Here is an 11,240-nt window from a genome sequence, read left to right on the forward strand (position 1 = left end):
TCATCCATCTAAACAGAGAGAAAGTAGAACTAGACGACCACAACTATCTCAAGTTAACGATGTATAAGCCACGGAGGCATGGTGGACTCCGACCCCTGCCGGAGGGAGGACTCGAGGTCGGTTTTTAGTTACAGTTTTTTATTTGGTTTGGGTTGGTGCCTTGTTTAGGGAGGCGAGGCGGCAACAAACTCCTTGATGATGGAATAAGGCCCTTCTCATCCCCCATCTTGATGGTGCCTCTAGCTTCGTTGAAGAGCGCATGAGTGTGTGTCTCGATGGATCTGTCGGGATTCGATCGGTGTTGGTCCTCGGTGGATCTGTTTGGATCTAGTATTCGTTCGTATTGCGTTAGGTTGGATTCTTTTGATCTAAGTTTTTCACCATCGGCGACCGTTTTTGTTCCGATGCACTAGTCCTTTGAGAGCTTAGCAGGACGATTTTTTAACTGTTTACCATAACAAGATTTATCCATCTCACTAGGTGGTCTATAAACCTGGTTGTAATTTTTGTTAACGATAAATAGATTGAACATTTGTGTGTGTGGGCTACTCCTCGGAGTATCTAAAGTCGAAGAAGAGTAATTAAATGATGTAGATTGCCGTTCAGCGACAGGTGGGCCCACATCCGCTGCTTCTCTTGCCCTTCCCATCCAGCTCTTGTTAAGCTCGAGATCCAGCAGAGAGTAGAGTCCACAGAGACTTTTCCCCACACACGCGCGCGAACGATCCCAAGGCGGCGGAGCAACCCAAGCATTCCCATGGCTCGCACCTCCTCGCAGTCGCAGTCCTCGGTCGCCGGCGCCGCCGGCGCCTCCCGCCCGGCCACCGTCGGTCCCCGCGGCACGGCTGCCGCGACGGCGGGCATGCGCCGCCGCCCAGGCCGCACCTCCTCGTCCGGCGCGGGCGGCGGCGGCGGCTTCTCCGGTGGTGGGAACAACATGCTCCGCTTCTACACCGACGAGGCGCCCGGGCTGCGCCTCTCCCCCACCATGGTGCTCGTCATGTCCGTCTGCTTCATCGGCTTCGTCACCGCGCTGCACGTCTTCGGCAAGCTCTACCGCTCCCGCACCGCCGCCTCCTCCGCCTCCGCCTGATCGGCTCCGCAGGCCCGCCCGGTGGTGACCTTCCTGCTTCTTCCTCTTCCTCAGCTCAGATCAGATCAGATGGTTTTGGTGGGTAACAAGGATGATAGTTTTTGTTGTTGCTGATCCTTTCTGGGTTAGATCTGCCAAAGATGGCTTTTGTGTGTAACAGATCCAAGAGGCTAGCCTTGCTTCATCCTTACTTCCCCACTTAGATCTGCCAAGCAACTTTACTAGTTTAAATTATGGTGCCCTTCTGTTTCTGTCTACCTTGTTGCGATGAATTGTGGCTAATCACCTGTGAATTTGCAATCACCATATATGATATGTGCCTTGTGGGGACTGAGGGTACAGTTTTGTTACTTGTTCTGCCGACTTAGATGTGTCTATGAGCATTCATAGTGCAGTTTTGCATCATGCTAGCTCCATCTTTTACTTAATTGTTATAGTTACTGCATTTTGGAGAACCGAGTATCCCTTTCGAAGTATAGCTCACCTTGTCTATCTAGGAGAAAGTAGAGCTAGCCTAGTTGAGCTACGCGGGAAGGAGCTATGTTATTTGTTTGGTGAATACGTTCAACGCCCACATTGTGCAGTTCGTGTCCTTAGCAGGCGCACCAAGTTTGTTTGCCGCTGATTTGGCTCTCCTTACCAGGCAATGATTTCTTGGTCGTTGAGAGCAATCTTGCCAGGCTCAAGAAATATATCATTTTACCAAATGCCTCCCCTTGCCAAGCTAGGTTATAACTTCTTTTGCCTTAAATCCAAATACACCCTGAGTGTTTTTTTTTTAAATTTAGCCAGAGCTTTGCAATAGTACCAGAATTCTACATCTACGCCGTGCACCGGCAAGATGGTGCTTCCTTACCAAATACTCCTACTATCTTGATATTCATAGAAACACGTAAGAGAGTTATTTTTTTGGTTACTCCTTGACGATGGCTATTTAGTTATTCTAAATTTCCGAGCAGTTGAATCTCTTTGAAAATGTCTTGTGAAAATGATATGTGTCTTTAAAGGATTTTAGGTCTTATTGGTTTACTTATAGTTAGAACCAAGAAGGCCTGGTGTTTGTTCTGATGTGACTATGTGCACAAACTACAGGCTGTAACAAGGCCTCTTATGATTTTTCTCAAGTTGTATTTAAGTTTTGAAGGATATTGCCTCACGAGTATGTTTTGTTAAGCATTGACAGCAATAGCATACATGTAATAATAGTTGCTAATCTTGCCTGCAATAAATATCCTCTCTATGTTTAGTACTCCCTCAGTTCCAAATTATAAGATGTTCTAACTTTTTTCTGTTACTGTGTTTGTTCACTCATTAAAGTCCGTATGTAGTCCATATTGAAATATCCAAAACATCTTATAATTCTGAACGTAGGTAACACAATAGAAGCCATGTTCACCATGCTTTGTTGTTTGACCTGTGGTATAGAAGTTTTTAATCTTTGTCAGAATAATGAATGTTCAATGATCAACTAGATTTATTGTCATTAATCTAGGTACTACCTATTAAATCTGGAATTTCATCCTTATGCGACCATTGACGCAACTTTTGGCACATGTCGTGTTGTTATTTTTGGCGAGGTTGCATGTTCATAGTGCAGTTCTATTTGTCTGAGCCTATTGCAAAACCTGCGAATATACTTTTCAGAGTTGTTTTGTATCATTCTGAAGAGGAGAGAACATATAGTTTGTTCGATGTAAGTGGTAAGTTGTGCATTTTATTTTCACTGGAAAAAGTAGTCAAACGAAGACATGAAATTCTATGGTGAAGAGAATTGCATGCACATATGCTATCGAGAAAATCATGTGTTTTTGCACCGGGGAGAGGTTAGTTTTGCATACTCATTAGTAGTGGTATCAAGAACAGCATATGCTCCCAAGAGCCGGATTGGATGCTCTTCCTGCACAAGCCAAATGGATTAACTGATTTATGTTGTTCAGCGATCCCTGCCAAATCCCTGTGTTTTCTTCTGCGTGGTGTGATATCCTATGGTCCGTCCTGCAGGTTGATAAGTTAAGAGAAGCTTTGCGCCCTATTTTTCTTGTACTCCCTCCGTGTTAAAATATAATATGCTTTTTAGGCTAGTTTATCCTATATAAAAATGTTTAAAATTTTGGTACAAAGGTAGTACTTGCTAATGATAAGTTGAGCAAAGCTTTGCACCCTTTTCAAGAAAAAGTAAATGATCCTGATCTCCACTAAGATACTCTCGACTGGCGTTTGTGAAACTTGACTAGTTTCAAGTGATGGTTTAGGACTAGAAGTGAATGCTTGCTGTGGTACATAAATATTTGAGTAATTTTAACACGCTCTCTTTTACTCTCTCTTTTCAGATGGGACGTAAGTAAGCTAAGAGTTAATCAGATAAATACTTAATCAAATCAATGGCTCATATCTATTATGAACTCTTACCTTTCATGTGAAAAGGGGAGGTAAGAAGAACCATGCTAAAATTTGCCAAAATATTTAGGGCTCTCAACGAGCCTAGCTCCGAGTGAATATTGTTGGGCTCGGTCTGCTAGGGCTCTGAGGTTGGCCCGAAAGAAGCTCGCGAAGACTACAAAGCCCTGTAACTTCAAAACAAATTAGGGGCTAACCGCCGTCTATGGTTAGGCAGATCCTATTTGACGGCCCAGAGCCAAAGGCCCAAACCGTCCAAGGATGCCATTACCTAAAGGGTTCCTAACACAACATCACTTTCCCTCTCGTTAGGGTTTTTCTCCTCCCGGAGGCGATCTGCGCCGCCGTCGAGATCTCTTTCCCTGCCTCCGTTGTGCCTTCCCCTGATTCGCACTGGCGTATCGAGGGAGTGCGGGGGTTTAGGGCCGAGTCTACAAGGTCCGATCGAGTTGAAAGTCGGGCTAGTGATCGAGATGTCATCAAGCGGGGCTCCTGAGAAAGCGTCAGCAGAGCAGGAGGATACCGATGAGGTGGAGAAGATGATGAAGGAATTGGGATTGAGGGAGGAGGATCTGGATGATGTCGTGTTTGATGAGAAGGAGGCGCCGCCAGATGCAGTCAGGTGGATCGCTTTGGCTAGGGTTCACTCAAGCAAAACATATAGTTAGTTTTGGTTTTTCAAAAACATGAGGGCCGCGTGGGATCTCGCGCAAGAAGTAAAGTTCAAACCCCTGGAGGAAAACCTATACACGATCCAATTCTCATGCTTAGGTGATTGGGAGCGAGTCACTTTGGAGGGTCCATGGCACTTTAGAGGAGATGCAGTGATCATCAAACCGTACGATGGGCTTGTTAAACCTTCGACTGTGCCACTTGATTCCATAGAGATATGGGTGCAGATTCATGACATCCCAGTTTTGTTTGCACATCTAGTTCCGTCCCTTGCAGCAAAAATTGGAGAGGTACTGTATGCAGAACCCAATTCTCAGGATTTTGTTGGCAATTTTCATCGGGTTTGGGTGAAGATCGATGTCATGAAGCCCCTAAAGAATGCTGTATCCTTGATCCGTGACGGCAAACGTCAGATCTACCGCGTCAAATACGAGAAGTTACCTGACTGGTGCGCTGTGTGCGGTAAGCTAGGGCATCTGTTCAAAGAACATGGCAACGGAATCCACCCACCCTCGGCGCTGGTGTTTAAAGAGCTCAGAGCAACCTGGGCTATGAGAACTGGACGTGGCCCTGGTAGCGGAAGTGGTCGCAGAGGGGGACGCAGAGGAGGCCGCAATGGAGGCCGTGGCCGAACTGAGCAGGAAAGATCTGAAGAAGCTGCAGGTTTTGACAAGCAGGTTGCAAGTGTTGATTTAGAGATGTTAGATGCAGAAAACACCAGGAAGAGAACTCCAACTTTGGTGCAGCGGGTGGCACCTCAAGCGCCTCCCAGCCTAGAGCATGCAATACAGCTTGCTCTTCCTGCTTCGGGTGCACCACCTAGTCCTAGCAGCTCACAGGATCAGAAGAGGGCAAAGGTAGATGTGGAATCTGAGAAGAACAGCTCGATGAAGACGGGCACACAGCAGAAAGGAGATTTGAAGTTGGCGGCTCCGACGGACGGGCGCCGCCGAGGCCAATGAGTACCTTTGTGTGGAACTGTCGTGGCGCGGGCAAAGCCGCGATGGTTCGTGAGCTTCGCGATTTCGCGAGGGAATTTGCCCCTACCCTGTTGTGCATAGTGGAAACACAAATAGATGGAGATAGGGTAGAAGCTTTATCTGGTACTTTAGGTTATGATAATGCATATGCTGTTAGTAGTCAAGGTCGTAGTGGTGGCATTGGTCTTTTTTGGAATAATTCAATAAAGGTTGAGATTTTTGGTTATTCGGTTTACCATTTGGATGTTTTGATAGAGGAGCAAAGCCGGGACAAATGGAGGTTGACATGTGTTTATGGTGAGGCACAAACAAACTTGAGACACCAAACCTGGACAGTTTTGAGAAATATCAGTACTTTGAGCTCTATGCCGTGGCTGTGTATGGGGGATTTTAATGAAGTCTTACGTCCGGAAGAGCACGAAGGTGTAGGGCAGCGAAGCAATGCTCAAATTCAAGCTTTCCGAGATACTATAGATATCTGCATGTTGCAAGACTTGGGCTTCAATGGGAACTTCTGGACGTTTGAGAAGAAAGTTGTAGGAGGCAGCTATACGAGATGTAGGCTGGACAGAGCTTTAGCAAATGTCAGCTGGATGAACAAATTTCCTATGGCATCGGTATCACACCTCACATGCGCCACGTCTGACCACTGTCCTCTTTTGATTGACTTTGGTAATGCGGAGCAGGTGCAGGTGAATAGATCTTTCAAGTATGAGCTGATGTGGGAATCACATGAAGGGCTAGGGGATGTGTTAACTAGCGAATGGGGTGCTGGTCCTCCATGTTTGTCAGTGGAGGATATGAGACATAAGCTGCAAAATATTTCCAAAGGGGTAGCCAAGTGGAGCAGAGACACCTTCGGAAGTGTTAGAAAGGAAATTAAAAGGTTGAAGTCGGCCCTGGAAGAGATGCGCGGCGATCCAGCAAGAACAACCCCATCACATGCTGAGCTGAAGTTAAATGAGAACCTGATTGAGATGTACCATTGAGAGGAAATAATGTGGAGGCAGCGGGCAAGGATAGAATGGCTTTTCGCGGGTGATCGCAACACTAAATTTTTTCATCTTCAGGCGAGTATCCGAAGGAAGAAAAACATGACAAAGGCCCTACAGAACTCCCTAGGTGCTGTGGTTGATGATCCGGGTGAACTAAGGGCAATGGCCTATGAATTTTATCACATCTTGTACACTTCGGAGGGGGTTCAGAACATGGATGCAGTTCTGGATCATGTCCCGAGGAAAGTGACAGCGGAGATGAATGCGTCCTTGTGTGCTCCATACACTAACGATGAGGTTAAGGTTGCTCTCTTTCAGATGTTTCCAACAAAAGCTCCGGGGCCCGATGGATTCCCGGCTCACTTTTACCAAAAGCACTGGGACATGTGCGGAGAAGAGGTGACACAAATCATTTTGAGGATAGTGCGGGGTGAAGAGAGCCCGGAGTGCATCAATGATACTATTTTGGTACTCGTCCCCAAGGTAACAAGTCCCACGGCCTTATCTCAGTATAGGCCAATTAGCCTTTGTAATGTTCTGTACAAAATAGCATCCAAGGTGATTGCAAATAGGCTGAAGCTCATCCTGCCAGACATAATCTCTGAGGAGCAGTCCGCCTTCGTTCTGGGAAGGTTGATAACAGATAATATTATCTCTGCTTATGAATGTTTGCACTTTATGAAGCGATCCAGATCTAAATCAAACAATTTCTGTGCGTTGAAACTGGACATGACGAAGGCCTATGATCGTGTAGAGTGGGCATACCTGAGAGCTATCATGAGAAAGCTTGGTTTTGCAGGGCCATGGATTGATACTGTTATGAGCATGGTGTCTTCGGTTTCATTCTCGGTTATGTTCAATGGAGAAAGACTTGAATCTTTTCAACCATCTAGAGGGATCCGACAGGGAGACCCAATCTCCCCTACTTATTCTTGATTGCAGCAGAGGGCCTTTCGTGCCTCCTTAAATCAAGTTCTTCGACATCGTTTGCAGGTATTCAGGTGGCTCCGACGGCTCCCACCGTCAACCATCTTTTGTTTGCAGATGATAGCCTGTTGCTATTCAAGGCCAATGTAGAGGGTGCAGATGTGGCATCAAACTTGCTTGAGACCTATTGTGCAGCTTCGGGTCAGAGGATTAATCATGAGAAGTCCTCCATTTTTTCAGTAAGAGGTGTCCGGATACTTTAAACGATTCTATTAAAAACACCCTACATGTGCATAAAGAGACTTTGAATGAGCGCTACCTTGGCATGCCTACGGATGTGGGCCGCTCGAAGAATGGCACTTTCAAATATTTGAGGGATCGAGTTTGGGAGAATATCAAAGGGTGGATGGAGAAGCTCCTGTCCTCGGCAGGTAAAGAAGTCCTAATCAAGTCGGTTGCCCAAGCAATACCGGTATGTTCTATGTCTTGTTTCAGGTTGCCCAAAGGCATGTGTGACAATATCACCTCAATCATAAGACAGTTCTGGTGGGGAAGCAAGCAAGGGAAAAGGAAACCCAGCTGGGTGGCATGGGACATTATGACCAGACCCAAATATTTGGGAGGGCTGGGCTTCCGCGACATGGAGATCTTCAACTTAGCTCTCCTAGCTCGTCAAGCCTGGAGACTACTAACAGGAGAGCTTAATTTGAGCGCCCGGATTTTGAAGGTTGTTTATTTCCCAGAGGTTTCGATACTTGAGGCCGATCTCGGGTCACACCCCTCTCAGATATGGCGCTCTATCCTTGATGGTCACGATGTATTGATACAAGGCATTGTAAGAAGAATCGGCGATGGTGAAACAATGGAGGTTTGGAGGCATAACTGGATACCGAGCGACAGGGTAAGGAGGCCCATAACTTCACTATCTCAATACCCACCAAAGCTAGTCTCAGAGCTTATTGACAGCACCACGGCGTCATGGAAGGAAGATCTGGTCATGGCAACTTTTGCAAGATTTGATGCTGAAGAGATTCTAAAGATACCCTTGTGCACTCGCAGGGTTGCAGATTTCTGGGCCTGGCAGGAGGAACCGAAGGGCATGTTTACCGTTTGTTCCGCTTACCGCATGATCCTAAGAACTAAACATGAGCGAGAGGCATGGCTGTATGAAGATGAGGGATCATCTACTGTACAGCAGGAGGCGGACAAATGGAGTAATATTTGGCATCTGCAGGTTCCTTCAAAACTCCGTATGTTTGTGTGGAGGCTTGCAAGAAATTCTATGCCTACTGTCGAACTGCTCAAGCATCACAATATGGCTACCGAGGACAAATGTCCCTTGTGTGGGGCGATTGACACGTGGAGACATGCTCTTTTTATGTGCCCCATGTCAAACAGCGTTTGGGCCTTAGCACCGGAGGGTTTGGTTGATCATTTAGTGGAAAGACGGGAAGAACATCCCAAAGATTGGCTCTTCGCAATGAGTGATAGACTAAACAGGGATATGTTTGCGCATATGATTGTGATCATGTGGGCTATTTGGCGAGCTCGGCGGAAAGCGATCTATGAAGATATCTTCCAATCACCACATTCCATACATGGGTTCATCACAAGCTTTCTTGAGGATCTAAAGCATATTAATGCAAAGGAACCACAACGAGTCGGTGTAAAACCCCCCAGATCAACCCAGTGGCAGGCCCCTGACACGGGATGTGTCAAGATCAATGTCGATGCGGCTGCACCAAGGAATGCGAGATATGGGGCTGTTGGGGCGATCTGCAGGAGCTCAGACGGTCTTTTTCTGGGAGCTTCAGTACTGGTTTTGAGGCATGTTGTGGATCCGGAAATGCTTGAAGCAATTGCGATCAGGGAAGGCTTAGCATTAGCCGAGGACCTTTACCAGCAGCGTATTCATGTGGCATCAGACTGCAAACAGGTGGTGGACTCACTGAAGAAGGAGCTGGCATCCCCCTATGGAGCCATTGTACATGAAATAATAAACCACTTCTTAGATTTTGATTTTTGTAAGGTTAGCCATGAATTTAGGAGCTCAAATTATGAAGCTCACAACTTAGCGAAGCATGCTTTATCTCTTGGGGTTGGACGCCGTGTGTGGCTGGGCCACCCCGGAGATCTTCCCTCCGTCCCTGTAAACATTGTGACGACTTAATAAAAGCTTCGTGAGGTTGTCTCAAAAAAAGGCAGATCCTATTTGACGCCCGCAGGCGTCAAAAGGATGTGGCATCACTGAAGCGTGGACACCCGAACGCCCCACTTGGGCCGGCCCACTGTCGCGATGCCTTTTCTTCTTTTTCATGTTTCTTTCATTTTTTTCTGTTTCTATTTGTTTTCTTTTCTGTCTTTTCTTTTCTTACTGTTTTTTCGTGTATTATACACAATTCATTGCTTATTTATATACAAAAATGTTCATCATGTATTTAAGAAAATGTTCATTGTGTATTTTAAAATTGTTCAACATATATTCACAAAAATGTACAATGTGTATTTAAACATTGTTCAGCATATACCACAGAAAAGTTCAATGTGTATTTAAATATTTATTCAGCATATATAAAAAAAGTTCAGTGTGTATTTAAAAACTGTTCAGCGTATATCACAAAATGTGCAATGCATATTTAAAAATTGTTCATCATTTGAAATTTCAAGTATTTTGTTCATGTTTTCAATAAATGTTGACGCTTTTAAAAGTTTGATCATATTTAAAAAAATCATGATTTACAAACATTGTTAAGAAAATAAGGAAAAAACGTTCATTTTTTCCCAAAGAAATGTTGAAAACTTTTGAAAAAAGAAACGATCTGCGGTTGTACATAGTAGTTTTACTGATCAGGCGATGCAAATTGTTCTTAAAGACAGGCGACTCTAATCTAACACTAGAGTACGTCAGTTCTATTTGTTTCGAAGAGCTATCCACTAGCAGGAGATAGCGAGTTCGAGCTCTTATCGCGCAACAATTTTTTTGGCGAGTTTTTCATGCGCCTGGATTTTGCTAGCACTAACTGGGCCGGCCCGTTTGCGGTTCTCTTCAGCGAAAGCTCAAAGGCTTGACGCTCGCGGGCGTCATACAAGGGGTCCCCTATGGTTAGGCCATCCCGGAACCTTTCTTTCGTCCCAGTGAACCTGATGAAGATCTCCGGTACGCAGCAGAGGAAGAGGAATACGATCTGTTCGGGCCGGAAGCGGAATTAGATGACAAGTTCGCAGGGTTGTCACTTCATGGTGAGGAGGAGGAGGATCTTGATTTTTCTGAGGAGGTTGACGAGCTGATAAGTGATGTGCGTTGGCTGGCTTTGTTTAGGTTTCATACGACCCGTCCGTTCAGTCATGCCGCTTTGCTCAAATAGATGAGGAACGCATGGGCGACGACACAAGGAGTTACTTTCAACATCAAGGGACAAAATCTGTTTGGGGGTACTCGAGGAAGATTATGGATGGAGGGCCATGGCTCTTTCGTAGAGCGCCGGTAGTGATACAAGAGTACGACGGTTTTTCGGATGTCAATGAGTACATGCTAAACAAAACACCAGTTTGGGCCAGAATCAAAGGGCTACCTGTCGTGATTCTAAGTCTGACAGTAGAATGGGGGGTAGGAATGTAGAGGCAAGATCTTAGCTATGGAGGAGTTGTACACGGGAGTTTTACGAGTTCAGGCCCTTCTCGGAGGAAGTAACAGCCCTACGTCTCGGAGCCCGGAGGCGGTCGACTGGATAATATGTGTGTGTGTTACAGAAAGTGCGAACCCCTGTCCCTGAGGAGGTGGGTGGCTTATATAGAGTTCGCCAGACCCCTCTCGCCCTCAGTTACAAAGGGTTTAAGGTACATAAAGATGGAGACGTTACTGGTAACGCCTGCAATAAAGATACGTAATGACCATTAAAGCTATGACTTAATTCCCGACCGTTGCAGAGTGGAGAGGCTCTAGATCTTCTAGTAGTCGAGTGATTATCTATACGATCGAGTGTCTTCAGGATTGTCGAGTGGAACATAACTTCATGGTCGAGTGGATGATGATTTTTCTTCGAATGCTCCTGGTACCTTTAGGGATGTCCTTGGGGAGGGTATCTTGAACAGATCCATGACCCTACCCTAGGTACATAGCTTCATCATTATCCCCCGAATGGATCAAGGTTTGAGTGAGGAAGGAGTTGAGAACAC

General features: G+C 45.8%; 1 protein-coding gene across 1 annotated transcript; it reads left to right on the top strand.

Moving 5' to 3' along the window:
* Nucleotides 1-631: 631 nt before the first annotated feature.
* On the top strand, nt 632-1,443 carry LOC119301022 (protein transport protein Sec61 subunit beta-like). Its single transcript, XM_037577925.1, has one exon. The coding sequence runs from the start codon at nt 758-760 to the stop codon at nt 1,091-1,093; it is 336 nt and encodes a 111-aa protein (XP_037433822.1). The 5' UTR covers nt 632-757; the 3' UTR covers nt 1,094-1,443.
* Nucleotides 1,444-11,240: the final 9,797 nt, after the last annotated feature.

This window comes from Triticum dicoccoides, chromosome 5A (assembly GCF_002162155.2).
Source record: "Triticum dicoccoides isolate Atlit2015 ecotype Zavitan chromosome 5A, WEW_v2.0, whole genome shotgun sequence".
In the NCBI taxonomy this organism is placed as follows: domain Eukaryota; kingdom Viridiplantae; phylum Streptophyta; class Magnoliopsida; order Poales; family Poaceae; genus Triticum; species Triticum dicoccoides.